This window comes from Cervus canadensis, chromosome 9 (assembly GCF_019320065.1).
Source record: "Cervus canadensis isolate Bull #8, Minnesota chromosome 9, ASM1932006v1, whole genome shotgun sequence".
Taxonomy (NCBI): domain Eukaryota; kingdom Metazoa; phylum Chordata; class Mammalia; order Artiodactyla; family Cervidae; genus Cervus; species Cervus canadensis.
In genome coordinates, this window is record NC_057394.1 from 34,231,568 (window position 1) to 34,255,154 (window position 23,587).

Sequence of the window (23,587 nt, forward strand, 5' to 3'; positions counted from 1 at the left end):
ACACTTAAAGTTCACCTTTTAAAATAGAAATTGATTTCCTACTTAGGTTTTCCCAGAAAACTTTGTATCGAAGCCCCAAAATCCAAGATTCTGGTCCCACCTCTGCCATTAACCAGCTGTGAAGCTAAGAATGACCCACCTAGACACCAGGTGGATTGCTGCAAAGAGTGGCTCCTCCTGGGTCTGAAATTTCACAGCTCCAACAGGGACTTAGCTGACTGGAGAACAGCAAAGTAACATCCAGTGTACACTGTACAGCCTGAATTTCTCATTTCTGTTCTATATAATCTAGCTAAAACTGGCCACAATTCTCAGCCAGTGTTATTTCTTTCTACCCCTTAAAAATTGAGCTCAAGAATGGATAGGAAGAATTCACTTCATGGCTCTGCTGATAAATATCCTAAATCTGAATGTTAGCTCTCTGATTATTTTCATGCCCCCGATAGGTATCAGGTTCTGACAGTAATAAAATCCGGAGATAGGCTGACAATAGCACTTTAAGACATAGCAGGAAGAGAGAAGAGCCAACGCTAGAGAAAAGGAGGGAGGAATTTTAATTCTCTCTCAGGGCAGTGATGGGGCTTGAGAAGAAAGGCTAGAGCTCTTCCATGCTGGTGGGGGCCCGTGCAGACTTAACAGGAAAACTTTTGGACTCAGTGGGAGAAGAGGGTGGGATGATCTGAGAAATAGCATTGAAACATATACATTACCATATGCAAAATAGATAGTCAGTGGGAGTTTGATGTTGGAAAAGGAAATGGCAACCCACCCCAGTATTCTTGCCTGGAGAATTCCGTGGACAGAGGAGTCTGGTGGGCTGCTGTCCATGGGGTCGCACAGAGTCGGACATGACTGAAGTGACTTAGCATCGGCAGCAGGGAGTTTGATGTATGACGGAGGGCACCCAAAGCCGGAATAGGGTGAGAAGGGAGGTGCGGGTCGGGGTTCAGGCTGGAGGTGACACATGTATGCTTATGGCTGATTCATACTGATGTATGGCAAAAATCATCACAATATTGTAAAGTAATTGTCCTCCAATTAAAGTAAATAAATAACTTTTTTAAAAAGCCAAGAGCACTCTCCACCCCCAACTAATCGAAGTTTAGGTATCACCGTAGGATATTTAACTTTTGGAGGGGGGAGTCTTAGCAGACATTGTGTGTGCCTGTGTTCAATCACTTCAGACTCTGTGCAACCCTATGGACTGTAGCCCGACAGGCTCCTCTCTCCATGGGGCTTCTCCAGGTAAGAATACTGGGGTGGGTTGCCATATCTTCCTCCAGGGAATCTTCCCGACCCAGGGATGCAACCCTAGTCTCTTGTCTCCTGCCCTGGCAGGTGGGCTCTTTACGACTAGCACCACCTGGGAAGCGGGCATTAAACACATTTAATTCAGAGCCAGGTTCCAGTCTGGAGCCTCGAGGGCCAGGAGTTGTGTAAAAACTTGCCCTTGGCCGAGGCTCGTCGTCTGAAGCACTTTGAGCCATGACAAGTCCACAGCCTTCCAGGACGCATCTCTGGCCGAGGACTGCCCAGCATGGCAGCGGCCGGTCCGACTGATGCTGTCCAGGCGTCGCCCCAGGGGAAAGGTTGCTGCGCGGTCGCTAGGGACGGGAGGAGTCTGGTGGTGATTGATGGGGAAGGGACGAATGAATAAAAGTACTTGTCTAGGGACAGCAAGGATCCCGAGCAAACTGCGGAGGCTCCACGGTCAGGCATTCCCTCGGCGTTTCGTCAGAGCCAGACCCTCCCGCTGCTGAAGCGAGGCGCGCTCTGCTCCCGGGCGGCCGGGAGCCCAGCCGCGCGCCGGGGGAAGCAAGTCCCAGCCTGGTGCGTCCGGACCGAGAGGTAACCGTTCTGCTTGGTGTTTAATTCAAATCTGTGATTGAACCTTATCCTGGGGCTTCAGTTTGGATTACTTGTTAGGGGTGTGTGTGTGTTTTAACGTGTAGCTACAGCAGATTAAAATGGGATTGGAGTGAAGGAGAGGGTTTGAGTGTTTGAACTCACTCGGAGCGGATAGAAACTTCCGAGTCAATCCAGATAGAGACTCTTACAACCAGACCGAGTGGCGATGTCCGGGAGATTTTCCGGGTCAGCCGGCGCAGTCCTGGGGTGTGTGTTTGGGTGGGGGACGGGGGGCGGGGGGGCGGCGGAGGAGTCCGACCACAGGCAGCGGGGAAGGAAGGGGTTTGGGAGTCCAGACACGCGGCATCCGGGGTTGTTGTGGAGTCAAATGCAAAGACTGGCGATGCCCTTGATTTCTAGGTGCCTTGATTTCCCCGTCGCCGCGCGCCCTTGGCCGGAACATGAATACTGCTCTCTCTGCGCACACCGGGAGCTCAAAGCTTTGCTTTGGACACCCATCCTTTCCTCCCCGTCACACCCCTTCCAGGATACCCCGCCCCACTGCGAGTCATTTACCCCTCAGGGGACGCAGGGGAGGAAAAGCCAGCGAAAGCTGGCTCTGGAGGGACGGTCTAGGGGCGCAGGCGAGTACCACGCGCCAGAGTTCCCCACTCCGGCGCCGGCTCGACTTATTAATACTTTCGCGCGCGGAGAGTGCGAGCGCTGCTGCGCTCCGGAATAGCGGCTTGCAGGGGCGTGGCTGGGGACGCTGACCCGGCTGTCCTGTCTTCCTTCCCTTGCTGGTCTCTAGACTCGGAAAGCTGAGGAGCGGCCACCCGACTCCCTCTGGAGCAGGCAGCAGCATGCAGCCGCTGCCCAGCTTGTGCGGACGCGCCCTGGTGGCGCTGATCCTTGCCTGCGGCGTGGCGGGGATCCAAGCTGAAGAGAGGGAATTCCCGCCCGCCGGGGCCACTCAGCCACTTCTGGGGACCGTAGAGATGATGGAGACCCCGACTGAGACCTCCTGGCCCAGGAGGTCCAACGCCAGCGAGCCGCGATCGTCCGCAACACCGCAGATGCCTAGAGGGGGAAGGATGGCGGGAATCCCACCGCGCACCCCGCCCCCGTGCGACGGACCCATAGAGATCAAGGAGACTTTCAAGTACATCAACACGGTGGTGTCCTGCCTAGTGTTCGTGCTGGGCATCATCGGAAACTCCACGCTGCTGAGAATCATTTACAAGAACAAGTGCATGCGAAACGGTCCAAATATCTTGATAGCCAGCCTGGCTCTCGGAGACCTGCTGCACATTATCATTGATATCCCCATCAATACCTACAAGGTAAGGGGTGCCTGCTAGGATCGCGATGGGAGGGCGCACCCTTAGGACCGGGAAGATGGGAAAGTCTTTGCAGGGAGGTTCCTCAAGAAGAGCCACCCCCCCCAACTCCCCCACCTCCACCCTTAGGCCCCACACCCCTGATTCCCCCATACTTCCAATAATCATTGGAACTAAACACCCTTCTGGTTTCAGTAGCCCCCTGCTAAGCCTAGAAAAAGCATAGTCCCCAGACCAGCTGCCTAAATATAACTTGGGAACTCCTTAGAAATGTATTTTAACAAGCCCTCCAGGTAAAGTTTGAAAGGCACTGGTCTTGAAGGACCTTGTCCCTAAATTCAACTCGCAAAAGTATATTCTCTCTGCTCAGAGATTGATGGACCATGGACTGGCAGATTGTTATCACCTGAAAGCTTGTTAGAGCTCCAGGTCCACCCCAGATTTATTAAATCAGAACCTGCATCTTAAAATACCTATGTGATTCATATGCATACTAACCTTGGGAAGCAAATAGGTTTTTAGAAAACAAATGGCCTAAGAGAAAGAGTCCCAGACAGGTGAGTGGGAAAACACAGTTCATCTGCTGTGAATGACTGTATCATATCTGGTCTTTACTGAATGCCTATGATGGGCCAAGCACCGGGATAAATGTGTTACTTTCCTTTCCTCCTTCTGACAACCTATGAGTAGATATGACTCCATTTTATCAATGATAGGATGCTCAAGATCTCACAAGGAGTAAGGGATGGAGCTGAGGAAAATCAGGCCCAATCAGTCAGGTTCCAAAGTGCAAACTGCACCCCATCAATTACTTTGTGGACAAGACCAAGAACACTCAACTGCAGTCTGTCACAGTTTGAGTAGCTAACATCATTGTGTGATTACCACTGGCATCAGAGGATATGGGCATGAAGAGTAGGGCAGGACACAAACCCCCACGTGATTTGACTCTCGCTTGCTGTGAAGCTCTGAACACATTCCAACATCTCTGGACCTCAGTGTCCTCAATTCTACAGTAAGCTGCTAGTATCCACCAACTGGAATTTGGCGGCATTGAGAAAACAGCCTAAGGGAAAGAGATGGAATATTTTAAAGGACTATGCAAATATGTAAAACTCTGCATCCCTATCATAATCAGCCATAGGAAGTCACCCATCCACACAGAACCAAAAGTGTGAGGGACTCAGAATGTACATTGGGGATTTTCCTAAAGCTAGTTCTGGGCTCAGTACAAGAGTGGGGGTCGTGGGGGGGAAGGCATGTAGGGTTAGGAAAAGGTTGTGGGGAATTCTTGAAGCTTTGTGACAGGAGAAGTTACCAGATAGGATGCTTTTAAGTTGCCTTTTATGAATCTCTGGAAATTCTAATCCAAAAAGTCACACATTAAAGAATTCTAGAGATTTTTTTTTTTTAAGATTTAGAGATAGTATTTGGATTAGAGGAGAAGGAAATGGCAACCCATTCCAGTACTCTTGTCTGGAAAATCCCATGGATGGAAGAGCCTGGTAGGCTACAGTCCATGGGGACGCAAAGAGTCAGACACGACTGAGCGACTTCACCTTCACCTTTGGATTAGGAGCCAGGTCCTAGAAAGAAACACTCCCAGAAATGAGGGATAAATAGATGAAATCTTAATTTCCTGTGTGACTACCAGTTTTGATGAACTCTGAGGATTTCCTGGGAGAAGTATAGGCTGAAATGTGTCCCTTACATGCAGTCCCATCTCCATTAGAACCAAAAGTAACCCATTTTAGGAGTCCTAAAGACCAAGTCTTACTGTTCCGATGTGGCAGAGGCATTCCTCAAACCTGACTTAAGCAACTTTAGAGTACAAGGTGTTGTGAAAACACTTTAAAGTAAGTGATTTCTTGTTGTTCATTCGCTAACGTGTCCACCTCTTTGTGACCCCATGGACTGCAGCACACCAGGCTCCCCCGTCCTTTACCATCTCTTGGAGTTTGTTCAAACTCATGTCCATTGAGTCAGTGACGCTCTCCAACTATCTCATCCTCTGTCACCCCCTTCTCCTCCTGCCCTCAATCTTTCCCAGCATCGTAAGATCCTTCTGAAAAGGGAGATTACATCTAGTTTTGCTAGTTTTGTGAAAGATCTGTTAAGGAAGGTGCCAGGAAACGCCATGTGGTGAGCCCACTTAGATATCCTCCTAACTCCTGAGTCAGCTGGCAGGTGAAATCCTGTAGGGAAGGTAGGATTGAGGGCACCAGATGTAAATCAGCTCTTCCAGGGCCATCTTACTTTCTCTGCCCAGCCAAATTATTACATTCAATAAACCAAAGACGAGCCTGTTCCCAAAGGGGCACACAGGTTTTCCTTCCCTTTCAAATTCTTTTACGATTTCCCTAGGAAGTTACATTCTTTTCCCTGAAACCATTAAGTCTGTTCAACCTGTGTTTCTGTTTCTGAAATAAACAAACTAATGAGTCATTACAAATCCGGCCCTGTAGTCATCCTTATTAGCTATGAACAAATCCATCACCTAGAATTAGGTCCTGTTGCTAGGTTTGCCATCACTGAATCCTACACAGTGGCCTTCAGTTTATGTTTATAACATGCATAAATATGTGTCACTTGAGACATAATATAATAATAATGATTACCATTTATTATCCACTGTGTACTTGGTTTTGTTCATTTCAATCACTACGAGAAAGCCTATGGAGGTAGTATTGTTATCACCCCTGTTTGATGGGGAAATTGCATTTTCAAGAGATGAAGAAGTAACTTGCTTGATGATGTCACACCACTAGAAAGTGATGAAACTAGGGCTTGAACCCAGGCCTTCTGGCCCTAGAACCCATGGTCCTCCCACCCTGCACAGATTGAGCTGCTCACAGCATGACCTCCTCCAGCCTGGAATATTGTTAGGACCTCATTGGAGTATAATGGTGCAATTGTGTGATACATTACCACACAGTAGGCTACTTGGGAAGCATTTTCAGTTTTAATTTTGTCATCTGAAGATTTCTATCTCCCGAAATTCCCCTTGGATGATCTATAATGTATAAAATTGATAATATCACTGTTTGTTATTCTAAAGCCTTTATTTACGAAAACACCTAATCCAGGACTAGTTAAATGCCATTTATTTCTTTAAATAATTGTGTCACTATATAAGGAAGTTTAAATTTTTTGCATTTAGAATTTCACAGTAGTCAAGTATTATACTTCACACAAAGGAACTCAAGTGAATTATGAGTGTCATTTAAATTTAGCCTAAAGTGGGATGCTCTAGTGATTTCTAATTTTGTTTTTGTGGAGTGTTACTAGTCTCTTGAAAATCCAGTTAATTATCTATGTTATATGCTATATAAATTAATATATAAATAGATAATTTGTGTATGAAAGAAAAAGTGTTAGTTACTCAGTCTTGTCCAACTCTTTGTGACCCCATGTCCAGCAGGATGGAATTCTCCAGGCAAGAATACTGGAGTGGGTAGCCCTTTCCTTCTCCAGGGGATCTTTCCAACCCAGGGATCCAACCTGAGTCTCTCACATTGCAGGTGGATTCTATACCATCTGAGCATTATAATTAGTACATAATATAATATATATTCACAATTTCTGAGGGTTCATAGAATACTGCAACTCATCTATTTGTTTACCCCGGGTGTAGAAACTTCAACATGAATCTGTAACTTTAATCTGGAGTTCAGTAATTCTAGAGTTCAATAAAGTTGACAAACCACAAAATGTCACAGATTTGGCTGAAAAGCGTGCGCCTTGATGCAGTTGTAGAAACGGGATGGGACTTCTCAGGGAGGGGCTACTGTGAGCGCTGACAAGCCTCACGGCATGTGTATCTTCTGCCTCAACTCCTTCAAGGAACTGTTCTCTGGAAACTTCTAGACAGAGTCAGTTCTCTCACCAGGGCTCCTATGTCAGGGAGGAAATCCTGACTGACAGATGTTGTGGGAGACTCAGCAAACTGAAGCTCGAAGGGGGCTTCAGATAGGCAAGTAAGCATGTTAGAAATAAAAGCTTATTTCTCCTTCTCAGCAACACACACTGGGGCTGTCATTGTATTACATAAGAGCATCTAGATGAAAATAAAATGCAAGCATCCAAAGAGGACCTTTAAAAATATATAAGTGTATGTGTATATGGGCTTCCCCAATGGCTCAGCGGTAAAGAATCCTCCTGCCAATGCAGGGGATGCAGGAGACATGGGTTCAATCCCTGAATCAGTTGGAAGAAGGCATGACAACCCACTCCAGTATTCTTGCTGGGAAAATCCCATGGACAGAGGAGCCTGCCAAGTACCCGTCCCTGGGGTCACAAAGAATAGGGCAGGGCTGAAGCGACTGAGCACACACATGCACATATATGTATATACATATTCATATGTAAATATACTAAATGTTATAAGAATGTATAGATAAGTAGATGGGTGAATATCATTGGTCACAGTACCTGGTACGAAGTAACTAAGTAATAAATGTTACTAAAATGTGTAAGCGAGTGTGTGTGAATAAGAATGGAAATTTGCTTTTCAACTTTTGCCATCATAAGCGTGACTACAAATAACTTCTTTGTATGGCTTTGTACACATGTGTGACTATAGTTGAAGGATAAATTTCTAGAATTAGAATTATTGAATCAAAGGATGTGTGCCTTTGTAATTTTGATAGACATTGCTATACGGTCCCCCAAAGTTATTGTTGTACTAGCTTTGTTGTATTAGTTTGAGTCACTAGTTTATGTAAGATGTTACAAAGGTATACAAAGATGTTGTTTGTAGTCATGCTTATAATGGCAAAAGCTGGAAAAAAAAGTTTCCATTCTTATTGACACATGCACTCATACACATTCTAATAACATTTACTTGGTTACATTGTACCAGGTACTGTGACCAATGATATTCACCTCTCTACTTATCTATACATTTTTATAACATTTAATATATTTACATATTAATATGTATATACATATATATTTACATATTTTTAAACATCCTCTCTGGATGCTTGCATTTCATTTTTCATCTGGATGCTCTTACGTAATATAGTGACAACCCAGTGTGTGTTGCTGAGAAGGAGAAATAAGCTTTTATTTCCAGCATTTCACATGATTATCTGAAACCCTTTTAGAGCTTCAGTTTGCTGAGTCTCCCACTCTGTCTCTCAGGATTTCCTCCCTGACTCAGAAGCTCTGGTGAGAGCCCTGGTCAGAAGCCCTCTTTTTATGGGTTTCCCTGGTGGCTCAGACATTAAAAGAATCTGCCTGCAATACAGGAGACCTCGGTTCAATCCCTGGGTCGGGAAGATCCCCTGGAGAAGGGAAAGGCTACCCACTCCAGTATTCTGGCCTGGAGAATTCCATGGACTATATGTCCATGGGGTCACAAAGAGTCGGATGCGACTGAGAAACTTTCACTTTCATATATATATAAAAGTGAAAGTGCTAGTGGCTTAGACAAGTACAACTCTTTGCGACCCCATGGACTGCAGCCTGCCAGTCTCCTCTGTCCATGGGATTTTCCAGGCAAGAATACTGGAGTGGGTAGCCATTCCCTTCTCCAGGGGATCTTCCCAACCCAGGGATCAAACCGAGGTCTCCCACATTGCAGGCAGATTCTTTACCAGCTAAGCCACAAGAGAAGCCCTTATATATAATATATATATGTATATGTATATATATGTATATGTATATATGTATATATATACACACACACACTTATATACATACATATATACACACATATATATGTATCAATGTCTATCTCTAAAATATAACATGAATCACTTTGCCAGTATTTATATGGGCTATGTGTATACTGACCCAAAAACTGGTGTTTAAGTATCTGATGGGAGGGTGAATCTCTCCTTATTCACAAACTACTTATTGTGTCCTTCTTGTAAGACTAAAACAAATTAAATAATCTAGATGTTTGTTGCCTGTAGCATCCTGGCGTAGCAGCGGTGTCAAAGTTGCATAGGAAGAGCTGAGTGTATTTATAGATGCTGTGAAGGTTTATGTGTTGCTAGTGATTGGTTGATTAGTTGGTTTGGCTTGGTTTGGATTAGCAGTGATATTTTTAAAAAACCTTGAATGCAAGTTGAAGTTAAAATTTCTGCAACTTCTCTTAACATCTCAAGAAGTTAAAAATGCTTGAGCAAATATCGAACTTATAAATTGTAACAAATTTACTCTCTTTGTGCTGTATTTACATGCATAACTGAGTTGATATATATAGTTAACATAAATATAGTAAATAATAGAAATAAGTTTCCTCTATGTGTAAGCAAATTGCATTTAGTATCTTCCCAGGTGGTCCTACTGGGAAAGAGCCAAAAGGTATGAGATGCAGTTTCAATCCCCAGGTCGGGAAGATTGCTGGAGAAGAAAATGGCAAACTGCTCCAGTATTCTTACCTGGAAAATTCCATGGACTTTTTTTTTTTTGCTGGTGGGCTACAGCCCATGGGGTTGCAAAGAGTTAGACACAACAGAGCTCTCACACGCACACACCGGGCATTTGAAAACAAATCTCCTTGTAAATTGATGACAGATATCTACATGGACATTATTTTGATAAGGATCCAAGTATAATCAGATGTCTAGTGGTGGTGGAGAGCTTTCTAAAAATTAAGCTGGTGACCTGTTTGGAGTGCCTCTAGATGGTTTTATTGTTAAGACTTTGGAGGCTACTGTTGGAGGCAAAGAGGCTGCCTTCGTATGTCTGAGAGGCAAAAACTACTGATCTTTAACATTTAGCTACTTCAGGTGGAATACATGTAACATTAAAATGCTGGTATGTCAAAATGGGAATTGCTTCACTGAACCCTCAAATGAGTTTTGAGTGAAATGACCTTGTAGTGACCTTGTCCGATAGGCTTTCCTGCTTGCGACACAATCAAAGCTATATTTCAATCAAAAGCACCTTTCTCACTTTCCAATCTTAGACTACTTCTAGCACTTAACAAGTCTGTGTATGATTAACTAGTTTCATAGTTAGAAGTAGAAGTGAACAGAACACCATCAAATTTAACTTTTGAAGTTATACTTCTCTGATTAATAAATGGAAGTTTATGTGTATATAGCAACACAAGAAGGTATCATGGAGTTGTTCTTATTGTTGTCATTGTTTTGTTGCTGACTCTTTTGCAACCCCCAGGACTGTAGGCTGCCAGGCTCCTCTGTCCATGGGATTTCCCAGGCAAGAATACTGGAGTGGGCTGCCATTTCCTTCTCCAGGGGATCTTCCCGACTCAGGGATTAAACCAGGGTGTCTTGCATTGGCAGGTGGATTCTTTACTGCTGATCCACCAGGGAAGCCCCCATCATTGAGTAAGCAAGTCTGATTTTGCCCAAGATAACAATACTGTTCACATGTTCAATTAAGTAACTGTGATATTTTAGTAATATCCGGAGATATGTTAGGGTTCACCGGCAGTTTAGCAGTAAAGAATCCGCCTGCTAATGCAGAAGATACAAGTTCGATCCCTGGGTCAGGAAGATCCTCTGGAGGTAGAAATGGCAATCCATGCCAGTATTCTTGCCTGGAGAATTCCGTGGACAGAGGAGCCTGGCGGGCTACAGTCGATGAGGTCGCAGAGTCAGATGCAACTGAGCACACAGAGATATGTTAGTAGAAGAAGCGTTTTGTACCCAGAACCAAACCTAGATACTTTAGAGATTCATTCATTTAAAGCAAAACAAACAAAAAAAAATTTAAGGATCACCATTAATCATATTTGAAGTAGTAATATTTTAAAAGTATTAATAAAGAGTAAGACTATTCATTTTGAATGACCTTGAATCAATCAATAAATATAACTAACACTTCAACACCCTATAACAGTCAACCACAGACAAATGCTGTTGACAGACCTACTCGTCTTTTTGTAACTGTCCAAATGAAAAAGAAAGGGGGATTTTTGTTCTTTTTTCTATATATATGAGGCTATTGGCCATCGCGGAATAAGAGGTCGACAGCAGATGTCAAATAACCCAGAAACTCAAGGCTTCCTAGTTCTGATTCACTGCTTCACATTTTGCCCATGGATGCCTGTGACAAAATGATTGGGAAGCCCTTGGCCGTGGACAATGGAAGGCTTCCCGGGGTTAACTCTATGATTCTTCTTGTGTTTGCCTTTGATCTGTCACTCGGTCACTTCATAAATCTAAGGTTCTTAAAATGTCAAGGCAATGTCTCTTTCAACATGGTAAGGCTTATCTATCAAAGGCTTTACATTTTTTCCTTTGCTCATTTTAAATGAATAGTTCAAGACTGAAGGTATTTCCATAGTTGTACAAGAGGATGATAGAGCCAAGACCATGTTGTTTTGAAGCCAGGGAGCCAGGGTCTTCATTCTCTAAAGAAAACCAAATAAGGTTTTCACCGTGTAGCTAATATGCAATGGTTGATGATTTTTAGAGAAACATGCCTAGTGCTAATAAACGATTAAATGCCTTCAAGGGTGTTGACAGATATAGCCTGAGCTGAAATGTGATTCTAGATATAATTTATGATGTGAAGCATTTTCTTTGAGGACTTTGCAAAGTTAAGAAGAGGTCGATTATGTCTGGAAGATAACTGAGTGTGGGTATATGGATGTACCTTAGCTGGCAAATTCTCTAATTTTAGACTTTTCTTTTTTTCTTTCCAATCCCTTTTAGAGATGTACTATTTCTCTTTCCTAAAAGATCCTCTGGAGAAAATGTAAAGAAATAAGAAAATGGCCAAAATGGGGTGGTAGAAGGAAGAGGGAATGAGGGTTGTTCTTGAGTCAGAAATTATTAGCAAGGATTTCCCTGGGAGTCCAGTGGTTAAGACTTTGTCTTCTAGTACAGAGGGTATGGGTTCGATCCCTGGTCAGGGAGCTAAGATTTCACATTCCTCGCAGCCAAAAAACCAAAACATAAAACAGAAGCAATGTTGTAACAAATTCAATAAAGACTTTAAAAATGGTCCACATCATGAGAAGAAAGAAATATATCAGCAGAGTTGACTGAGGCATTTTGTCCCCAAGATTCCTTTCCAGACATATTCATGCCTTCTCACTCTTGTGTTTCTACTTCTCTCCTCCTTAGCTTCATTTTACTTTCCAGAAAGGAGTAACCCAGTTCTCTGGGTGTTTAGGTTCTATATGTCTCCTTCCCCCTCACACGGTGTTTTTAATTTATATTAAAGAGATTTTGACTTCCATAGTAATCAAATGTTTTCTAAGCACAGATTATTCCATAAACCATTCTCTGGATAGAATTAGGTTTAAGTAAGACATGAAATGACTTAATAAGATTTGTTGAATTTATTAAGTTTGAGAGTCACTTTCTGAACCGTGAGATCATCAGGTTATAATTCCTTAGTTTCTTCAGGTGTCACAGTGATCTTAGAAGATTCAGCTCAGAGAAGTGAAACTGACCATAAAGCTAGATTTGTGAATAGCATTTCTTAATGCTCTTAGCTGAATCTTTTCAACATATGTGACATGTCAATGAAAGCTTTTAAGCACAAATTGAAGATAAGTTTTCAGGTTCAGATAATAGAAGAGTAGCCAACCAGTTATTTATTGGCTTGTTACAGATGTGGAAATAAATTTCATTGTAACCCAAGAAGGGGTATATATTTAAGGTGAAGTTAATTTCCTCCTAAGACATATTCATTTTTTTATCTTTTTTTTTCTGTCGCTTTGCTGCTCTTAGAGCTTTTGTTTCCAGAAACTTAACTCATTTTAATAGAGTCGTTCATCTATTTCAGCCAGTCCTAGGAATCTTTTCAGAACAGTGGAAAGCTCTTTGCTGAAGTGCACATAACAGATTCCTTGGGACAGGGTCTCTGTCTTACACAACTCCAGGGTGTGCTGTTCATACTGTAGTCTATTTAAATGGCACCTCTGGCCTATTCTTTAAGTGACTAAGTGCATTTTAATGGATGTAAGATGGAACTTGTAATTAATATTAGTCCCCAGGGCACAAGTACCATGTATACCAAGAAAATATTTTCTGTGCACTTGACCAGCAGCTTAAACTCTCACTGTATGTTTTTTTTTTTTAATTAAATTTATTTATTTTTAGTTGAAGGATAATTGCTTTACAATATTGTATTGGTACCCACCAAACATCAACATGAATCAGCCATAGGTATACCTATGTACCCTCCCTCTTGAACCTTCCTCCCACCTGCCTCCCCTTCCCACCCTTCTAGGTTGTCACAGAGCTCCAGTTTGAGTTAAAGAAAAAAAAAAAAGAAAGGGAGATCAATCGGACATGGGAAATCCTTGAATGAGGGTGTCTTATCTTATTAAAACGCCAGTTCAAATGCAGAAAAACTCTTTATCTGCCACAGGAAACAGAGATAAAAGCAGAAGACTACACCCTTCCCCAAACTTGTGAAACACAACCACTCCATTATTTCCTTCTTTTGACTCTGACTGTAAAAACATTTCTATAATATCAGTCATTTGAAAGAAATGTTCACAGTTCATCACCAGATGGAACAGACAGCAGTCTGGCAAAGTAACCCTGGTTGTCACTTGTAATGTGTTGCTCACCCGCCTTCCTAAAAGCATCCCTGTGCTTTCCACATTCATCTCCACCACGTTTACAAATAACACACCTCATAGAATCCCAACAGATAGTGAGAAATAGTGGGTTCTGTTTTATACCAGTCATTTCCCTGACAGGTTTGAGGAGAGAGAGAGGGGAGGGGAGGGATTTTGCTTTCCACTTTTTCCTGTCTGCTTGGCAAGCGGAACTCCCAGAGAAGAGTCAACGCCTCATTTCCAGAGGCCCTGACTTTATGTGTCAAGAAGACTTGATCATCTGGAAGGGAGGAGGACCTGGACTAGACCGTACAAAATCAATCAATCCATAGTAAGCACAGTCATCTCAATTCTCAGAAGAATTGTTTCAAATATGGGAACTGAAAAGCTCATAACAAGTCTTAGTGCAAGATGTCTGTCTTATGATCAAATTCATTCATTCGTCCATGAACTCATTCATTCACCATTAAGAGCCAACTCACTGGAAATGACCCTGATGCTGGGAAAGATTGAAGGCAGGAGGAGAAGGGGACGACAGAGGAGGAGGTGGTTGGGTGGCATCACTGACTCAATGGATGTCAGTTTGAGCAAACTCCAGGAGATGGTGAAGGAAAGGGAAGCCTGGCATGCTGTAGTCCATGGGACTAAAAATGTTGTCAAATATTCTGAAACTAAGAACCAGTGAAAGTTCAGTGTATCCTGTTAATTTTTTTGAAAAATAGAAAGGAGAAAGGTGATTATGGTTAATGAGACAATTGAACATTTGTTAGTGCAAGATGGTTAACTTTGGCATTTCCTGACCCTATGGGGCTAGATTCCATTGGGTATTAAGACTGGTATGTATTAATAGGATTTTCTCCGTTTAATTTCTCAAGAATGTAATTTTTAATTAAAAAGAGAATTGGAAAATATAAATTTCCCCAGTTGGAAAGATTTTGTAGGACTCATTTAGCAATACCTTTAAAGAAAAGACATTGATTTTCTGTTCACACTATTTATCCTTTTAGAAATTTTTTAAACTATGTAATGTAAAAATATGTATATACTATAATAGTATATAGTACATAGTATAAACTATGTACTATAAAAATAATTTAAAATATGATATGAAAATTTTTTGTATTCTGCTGCCTTTTTTCTTTCTCAAACAGGTGTTTCAACATAAAGTTATGAAATCATGGGCATCTTTGAGTAAAAACCTTATAGTCAGTATGACCATGACTATTTTCAATCTAGTGTTTATTTGTTTGTTTATTTGTGTTTATTTATACAAAAGAAATGTGCTAGCAAAGCAGTGGTAGCTTTAGGTGAAAGAGGCAAGCCTGAGAACCGGCTATCACTTGTCAAATGAACACTACATTGCTTCTAGGACCACCACTAACAAAAGCTCTTTCTCAAATGAGTCATCACCATTGCAAACCAGTGTCAGTAACGGGAATATTTTCTGACTGGCTCACATTTGAGAAATGGTAAGTAATATGTAGTCAAACTTAATTTTAAACAGGACCCAAACATTTAAGTTATGTGGCAGGGACCTAGAAACAATATTGATCCCTGACATTTTTTTTTTCAACCAGAGAGATTTGATTACATGCATGATTTGTCTTCAGTACTCAGATTTTGCCCGTAAGTTATCTAACTGAATGACAAAAACTGAAAATAAGAAATATGAATGTGTTATTGCTGGGTTTAAAGTTAGACTTGCTTCTTCTTGCAATAAAAGAGAATCAGTTTCCTCTACCAAAAGGAAAACTGAATTGTTGAACTTCAGATTATAGGCATTGGGTGTCATTATTTTTGTCAAGAAATAGTGAAATAATTTCCAAGAATTATGAAAACCTCTAAGAACATTCTTTCACCAAATTTTAAAGTGACGTCTTGGTTGAGATTGATTTTTTTCTTTTAATTCACAGCTTTTCCTCCACTCAGGGCAAGAGATTAATGTCTTTGCATTCTTAATAAGCTCCAAGCCCTAAATTGCCAAGACATTCTGGATGGAGGCCATTTAGACTGAGATGAGCATCAACAGTAGGCATGGTCTATGTCACAGGAGATCAGGCTTCTCAATGTCTCCACAAAGCCTTCTGATGAGAGAAGCAGAGGTTGCCAAAGTCATCCTCTGACTACAAAATAATAGAAATGGGCACTCAATCCCCCACCTCTGTGGCCTCTCAGGACTGGCAGCGTTCATGTCTGAATTGAAATCATGAGGGGTTTTTTGGCAGTCTCTTTTCCTTTGGAAGGGTAGATTAGAAAATTGTAATCTGTCGGTTGTGATTAAGTCTCTGACTATCTCTGTGTTGAACTTAAAGAGAACTGCTACAATTTTCAGTTTGTGTTTCCCTGTCCCCTGTGATAACTTGGGTCAGAGGTTGGACTGCAGGCCTCCCAGTGGTATGAAGAACAATCATCCAATGTCTGGTCTGAGCCAAAAGCAATAATAACCTCAAAACAGAGCCTGGATTCAACGCAGAACTCATTTTCATTGGCCAGACATCTCTCCCTTCAGTGACCAAACACTCATTCATTTTGACTCATCCAATGACTGTACCTTGTGATACTCACATTTGCATATTTAGAGATTATTCAAGACAATAAAATACTTGAAACTATCTGAATTTTTGGACATTAGATGAATAAAATAGCTAGGGAGTTAACTATTAGTTACCTGAGTGAGCGTTGTGTGCAGGCTAAGTCAACTTTTAGCAGTTGTGTCCAACTCTTTGCAGCCCTATGGACTATAGCCCTCCAGGCTCCTCTGTCCATGGGATTCTCCAGGCAAGACTACTGGAGTGGGTTGCCATGCCCTCTTCCAAGGGATCTTCCTGACCCAGGGATAGAACCCACAATATCTTATGTCTCTTGCAATGGCAGGTGGGTCGTTTACCACAAGCGCCACGCAGGAAGCCTCACATAAGTGAGTGACCAAGGACAAATATATTCCCTGGTAGCTCAGTTGGTAAAGAATCCACCTGAAATACAGGAGACCCCGGTTCGACTCCTGGGTCAGGAAGATCCACTGGAGAAAGGATAAGCCACCCATTCCAGTATTCTTGGGTGACCCTGGTGGCTCAGCTGATAAAGAATCTACCTGCAATGTGGGAGACCTGGGTTCTCCTGACTCAGAGTCTCTCACGAGGGTCAAGTTATTGGTGGGGCTGCAGTCATGAGAAGGCTTGTCCAAGGCTGGGAACTTGGTAAATCAGTGCCAGCTGTTTTCAGGCGGCCTCAGTTCCTTGCCATGTTGCCTCTTCACAGGGACCCTTGAGTCTCCTCCTTGACACGGCAACTCCCTCAAAGCAATGATCCAAGAGCAAACAAGGAGGAAGCCATAATGCCGTCTATGAACTAGTCTCAGATTTCAGGCATCATCAGTCCCACCACATTCTATTTACTAAATGTGAATCATTAAGTCCTTCACTCCCTTTCACCTTCAAAGGGAGGGAAATGAGCTTCACATTTTGAAGGGAGGACTGTCAAAGAATTTGTGGGCATGTTTAATACTGGAGTGAGTTTCCATGCCCTTCTCCAGGGGATCTTCCCGATCCAGGGATTGAACACAAGTCTCCTGCATTACAGGTGGATTCTTTTACTGTCTGAGCCATCAGGGAAGCCCTAAAAAACCAACATAGCAAGTTAATAAACTTCTAAGTACCTCTAAGTCTTTTAACTATTAAAATGCAGACTATAGTAATTTACCTTATAGGATTGCTTTGGGGATTCAATGATATACCATAGGTAAATGGCTTAGAATAGCACCTGCTGCTGCTGCTAAGTCACTTCAGCCGTGTCCGACTCTGTGTGACCTCATAGACGTCAGCCCACCAGGCTCCCCCGTCTCTGGGATTCTCCAGGCAAGAACACTGGAGTGGGTTGCCATTTCCTTCTCCAATGAGTGAAAGTGAAAATTGAAAGTGAAGCCACTCATTGTAAATGTTAGTTTTCTTTTTTCTTCCCCCTCTGATACATATAAAGACAGAATGATTAGAAAGACTATCACCTAGATGCAGTAGTTTATACCAAACTAGATCTGGAAGGATTCTTTCAATTGGTTGGAATCTTTTTATTATGTTTTCAAGGGTAATTGGCAAGTCTTCTAAAGTACCTTGAGCTTGTAGCTGGTTCAGATTTGCCAGATCCTGGGTCTTCTACATTTCTGTCAATGTCTTCACCATTCATATGATCAACCTCTTTGAGTTTTCTGACTCCTCACATCTTACATCCAACCTATCAACAAATCCTGCTAGCTCTGTTTTCAAAACATATCCCATCTATAATCCATTCCTTTCAGTTGCAAGGCGTCACAAGTTTCAGCCCATGATCTCTCATCAAATCTACTTTTCTTGACTATTTTGTCTATTTAGTCTATTCATAGTCTACCATACCACTTTCTAGTCTATCTTGAGCATCCAGAGTGATCTTTTTATGTTTTTAGAATGAGAGGGGTTTGGGGTTTTGTTTTTTTTTTTTGATGTGAACCATTTTTTTTTTCAAGACTTTGTTGAATTTGTTATTATATTGCTTCTGTTATTTATGTTCTGGTCTTATTACCCATAGGCATGTGGAATCTTAGTTCCCTGACCAGGAATCAAACCTGCAACTTCTGCACTGAAAGGTGAAATCTTAACCACTGGATCACCAGGGAAGTCCCTGGAGTGATTTTTTTAACATAAATAGGATGATGCCATCTCCCTGTTTGAAATATTGCAATGGATTTCCTTAAAAAAAAAAATCATGCTCCTCCCTCTAACTACATCCAGACTGGTCTGGACCACTCCAGCCAGCCTTAAGAGTCTTCTTTTCATCTCTTCCTCTCACTAGGCTTATTTTGACATCAGGTCCTTTGTATTTGCTCTTTCCTCTGCTTAGAATACAGTCTGCATGGCTTACTGTTTTATTTTAGTCAAATCCCTACTAAAGGTTGCCTCTTGTGAGAGAGACCTGACTGGTTGTACAGAGGTTAAGACTTTGCCTTCCAATGCAGTGGGTGCAGGTTGGTTCCCTGGTTGGGGAGCTAAAATCCCACATGCCTCATGGCCAAAAAAAAAATCAAAGCATAAAGCAGAAGCAATATTGTAACAAATTCAATAAAGACTTTAAAAATGGTCCACATCAAAACTATCTTTAAAACAAGAAAGCACCCCAAATTTCATTACAATTTCTCAGTTCAGTTCAGTCGCTCATTCATGTCCGACTCTTTGTGACCCCATGAACGGCAGCATGCCAGGCCTCCCTGTCCATCACCAACTCCCGGAGCTTACCCAAGCTCATGTCCATTGAGTCAGTGATGCCATCCAACCTTCTCATCTGTCGTCCCCTTCTCCTCCTGCCCTCAATCTTTCCCAGCATCAGGGTCTTTTCCAATGAGTCAGCTCTTCGCATCAGCTGCCACAAATCCTGTGAACACCATATTAAGTATTTGTGTGTTCTTTCTCTGCCTCCCTCACTAGACTGTAAGCTCCATGAGAGCAGGGAGTTTGCCTTGTTCACTGATAGGCTCCCATACTCCATATAGTGTTGGCACATGGTGAGTATTGAATACATGTTTGTTGAATGAATAAGTGAATAAGCAGAGTTATGAACCAGCCCATGAATCCAGAGGTCACAAGTTAGAGGCTGGTCTGACGTATAAAATTATTTTGTTAACATGATGTTATTATCTGTTAGTGTTTTCGTTTTTATTTTTTCAAAAATATGAATTAGTTGACAATTTTTATAAATTGTGAGATTTTATATAAACATTTGGGGATAAAAATCAAGATATTTTGGTATTGGGGACTTCTTATCAATAATCACATCATGTTTATTAGCAGGGGTTCCTTTTAGATAGGATTTACCCCTAGACCCCTCTGCCCTCTATTATTTCCTGACACCAATGACTTTCTTGCTCCTGGCTGCCTTCTCTCTTGTGTGATCTGCCTGGCCTTGCAGGCTTTCCGACCCTAGAAAAAGCATATTTGCTGTAAGTCTGCCAACATTTGTCTACATGTCGGTGTAATTTTCATGTCTGTCTTAGAAATGAAATTGGTCTCATGCTGGAGCTCTGAGTCATATTCGTACTGAGACATACGTTTCAGCTTTGGGTGCCATTCTAGTTGCCAAACAGTTACCCAGCATGACAAACTCTACAAAGACATGTTACAAGTAAAAGAATGGAAAGACTTAATTATGTTTCAAACTAGTTGTCAACTTTGGAAGGTTATTCTTTAAGACATTAAAACACACATATGTAGATTTAAAACAGTTTCTTTTCAAACTGCATAAACATCTGACCCAGATGTGTACCTAATGTGATTCATTTACATTGTGTGTGGGGCATAGCCAGTTGTCCTACAAAAGAAAATCATGCGTTTAACAAAAGATGGCTGCATAGTTAGTTTGAAATAGAAATGTATGCATAGTATGTATAGTTTGTATACTAAGTCATTTTGCTCACTGAATAACCAGTGCCTATGTATTTTAGGGACTTGAATACTTAAACATCTGCTGTGTGTCAGAAACTGTGCTAGGCAATTGCAGAAGTTGTGTTCTGTCTGATAGGCTAGGGGTTGCAGACAGCAAAAACTTAAAAAACAAACAAGTGTACTATATGATACACAATAGGAGTTAAAAAGTGCTGTAGGTGTAAAGTGGAATAGGCAGATGGAGATGGGGAGGCCTGACCATTTCCTATCCTTAACAGTGTGGTCATGGGAGGTCCTATTGAAAAGATGAGACTTGAGTAAGAACTGAAAGTAAAGGTTTTAGCCAAATGGATCTGTGGGGGAAAGCCTTCTGGGAGAAGGATGGACTCAAGTGAAGTCTTCAGGAAGAAGTGAGCCTTGTGTTGAACACGTGCCCAACAGTGGGCTGACTGACAGTGCAGTTGACCAGAGTGAAGAATGTGTACACGAACACACGCTCTGTTCTCCATAGGAGTCATCTGTGCTTAGTCGCTCAGTCATGTCCAGCTCTTTGTGACGCCCATGGACTGTAGCCCACCAGGCTCCTCTGTCCATGGGGATTCTCCGGGCAAGAATCCTGGAGTGGGTTGCCATGCCCTTCTCCAGGGGATCTTTCCAACACAGGGCTAGGGCCCAGGTCTCCTGCATTGTAGGCAGATTCGTTACTGTCTGAGGCATCAGGGAGGCCCAAGAATACTGGAGTGGGTAGCCTATCCCTCCTCCAGGGAATCTTCCCAACCCAGGAATCGAACCAGGATCTCCTGCATTGCAGGCAGATTCTTTACCAGCTGAGCTACTAGGGAAGCCCAGGGAGTCGTCGAGTCTCTCTAACTAAGGAACACTTTTCACCTGTTTTTGATTAATCTTTAGTTTGATTTGGCCACCAACTGAGCATTGGAGACTTCATAAGAGTACGAGAGGCATTTTCAGCACTACAGGCTCGATTTTTAAAAATTTTTTAAAACTGGAATATAACTGTTTTATAATGCTGTGTTAGTGTCTGCCATGCAATGAAGGAAATCAGCAATATGTAGACATATATCCTCTCTCGCTCGAGCCCCCCTCCCACTGCGCCCCATGCCACCCTGCTAGATCACCACAGAGCACTTATCTGGGCTCCTGGTGCTATATAGCAGCTTCCATTTTTGAAAGGAGAACTTGAGCAATTGGCCCCAGTTGGCCCTACAATAGAAGAGACCTGGACCCTAAACTCTTCTTCATGTGTAGCTCATTCTCCCGAATTGGCTGCCCTTTCATGATTGCCAGTCCTCTCTTGTTCCAAATATCTCACAAATGCAGGTGATTTTCAGAGGAGTCCATGAGAAAAAGAATAAGAACTGGAATTTGTTATTTTACTCCACAAGCTCATTCACCTCCACTAAGTAGCACATACAGTTCAAGAGCACCCTGTGTACATCTCCCTAACAGAGCTTGTGTCTCCTCAATGCAGCTGCTCGCCAAGGACTGGCCCTTTGGGGTTGAGATGTGTAAGCTGGTGCCTTTCATTCAGAAGGCCTCCGTGGGCATCACTGTGCTGAGTCTATGTGCTCTAAGTATTGACAGGTAAGAGCATGTGTCTAAGCAACATATATCCTGACCACGATCCTAGTGGTTGCTACATTACTTAGAAAGTAAACTGTAATTCAATAAAAACCAGGCTCTCCCAGCTTGGCAATTGATTCTGTTTTGTTCTTCAGATATCGAGCTGTTGCTTCTTGGAGTCGGATCAAAGGAATCGGGGTTCCAAAATGGACAGCAGTAGAAATTGTTTTAATTTGGGTGGTCTCCGTGGTTCTGGCTGTCCCTGAGGCCGTGGGTTTTGATATAATTACCAGTGATCACATAGGAAATAATCTGAGAATCTGCTTGCTCCATCCCACTCAGAAAACAGCATTTATGCAGGTAAATTTTACTTTTCTTTCCCTTTTCTGCTCTTGTCTTATAAATGTTTACCTATTTTCCCCCAATCTCCTCTTCTTGGGAAATTATTGATTTATGACTGTCCTTGGCATAAATTAAAAGTATAGGTCCCAGGACCTCAGGGTTAACAGCGGGACTAGTGACCCATGCTGCAAGAAGCTAGGTCATTACTTCTCCAAGAATCCCCTGGTTCTCGGGAATACAGATAAGCCAAGTTGACATAGGAGAATTGATGGGAATTTATAGCTTTTCTACTCAAATTCACATAAGAACTGGCAGCTACAACATATTTTGCATTAAGCAACACAGCAGTCATTGGCGGGAGTGTGTGGTTAAAGGAATGATCAAGTAGAAGTCACCCTGGTATGGATAGACTGGTAGAAATCTACGTGACTTGATGAATCTTGGTATGAATGACAAGCCTGTCCTCTCTCTAAAATGAAAGCTGCCATTGCAAAGAACTTCATCTTGTCTTTATTTAAGAGTGTTTATTTAGGAAATGGGGGAAAATAGCAATGCGGGTCATCAGAAAATAGACCCTAAGTGAAAAAGGCTCTTCCCAACAGAAAGGGTGAGGAGGAGTTAATGCAAAGGGAGTGGGTCCAAATGTCACAAATAATTATTTTCTATTTTACATGTAAGTTTATATGAGACTTTAGGTATATGTGTATAGATCATGATAAACAAAAGACGAAAGAGGGGCCTTAATGGGAAACTGAAAATGAAACTGCTGTTTCCTTGTTTCTTATTAGTTACAATGGGAAAAGTACTGCATGGGGGTGCACCAAGTCACAGTCATGTCCCACTCTTGGCGACCCCATGGAGCATACTCCACCAGGCTCCTCTGTCCACGGGATTCTCCAGGCAAGAATACTGGAGTGGGTTGCTGTACCCTCCTCCAGGAGATCTTCCTGACCCAGGGATCAAACCCCCATCTCTTATGTCTCTTGCATTGGCAGGCGGGTTCCTTACCATAAGCACTACATGGGAAGCCCAAAGTACTGCATAGATTCCATAACTTCTGTTACAACAGACATATCTGGAACAACAATCTTTAAAAGGAAAAGGAAAAAAGAACAGAGAAAGAGTACGAGAGAAGTCATTTTATAAGCAATTTTGATTTTTAGTTGATAGTTTAGATGCATACATCCCTGAGCTAAATGATTACTATAGACCTCTTCCTACCTGCTTTCCCCAGAAACAAACTTGTTAAAGTGTGAGAAGTTCCCCAAAACACTAGAATATCTTTACACATCCAGATGTGGTATTTCACACAAAGAATTCCTTTCACTTATGTGAAGACAAAAATATTTGAGTTATCAAGTATTTAAAATTTTGCCCAGTTGCTTACATTTTTATATTTAATTATAGCACACTGCCTTAGAGAATTGAAACGCCTTTCAGGAAAAGTTTGTTTCACTTAATTTTTTGTTCAGCAGACTAAAAATTCTACATAGTAGAATAAAGATTCTACTGAAAGATTCTACATAGTATTTATAAAATGGATCTACTTTAGAAGTTTATTCCTGATG

At 42.1% G+C, this 23,587-nt stretch overlaps 1 protein-coding gene across 1 annotated transcript in view; it reads left to right on the plus strand.

The window, feature by feature from the left end:
• The first annotated feature begins 1,594 nt into the window (after positions 1–1,594).
• The window catches only part of EDNRB (endothelin receptor type B), a 28,493-nt gene continuing 6,500 nt past the window's right edge, over positions 1,595–23,587 (plus strand). Inside the window, exons 1-4 of the mRNA XM_043478075.1 lie at positions 1,595–1,848; positions 2,660–3,191; positions 21,586–21,698; positions 21,833–22,037. Of these exons, the coding sequence (XP_043334010.1) occupies positions 2,712–3,191; positions 21,586–21,698; positions 21,833–22,037 (798 nt within the window). The 5' untranslated portion in view covers positions 1,595–1,848; positions 2,660–2,711. The remainder of the gene's footprint in view (positions 1,849–2,659; positions 3,192–21,585; positions 21,699–21,832; positions 22,038–23,587) is intronic.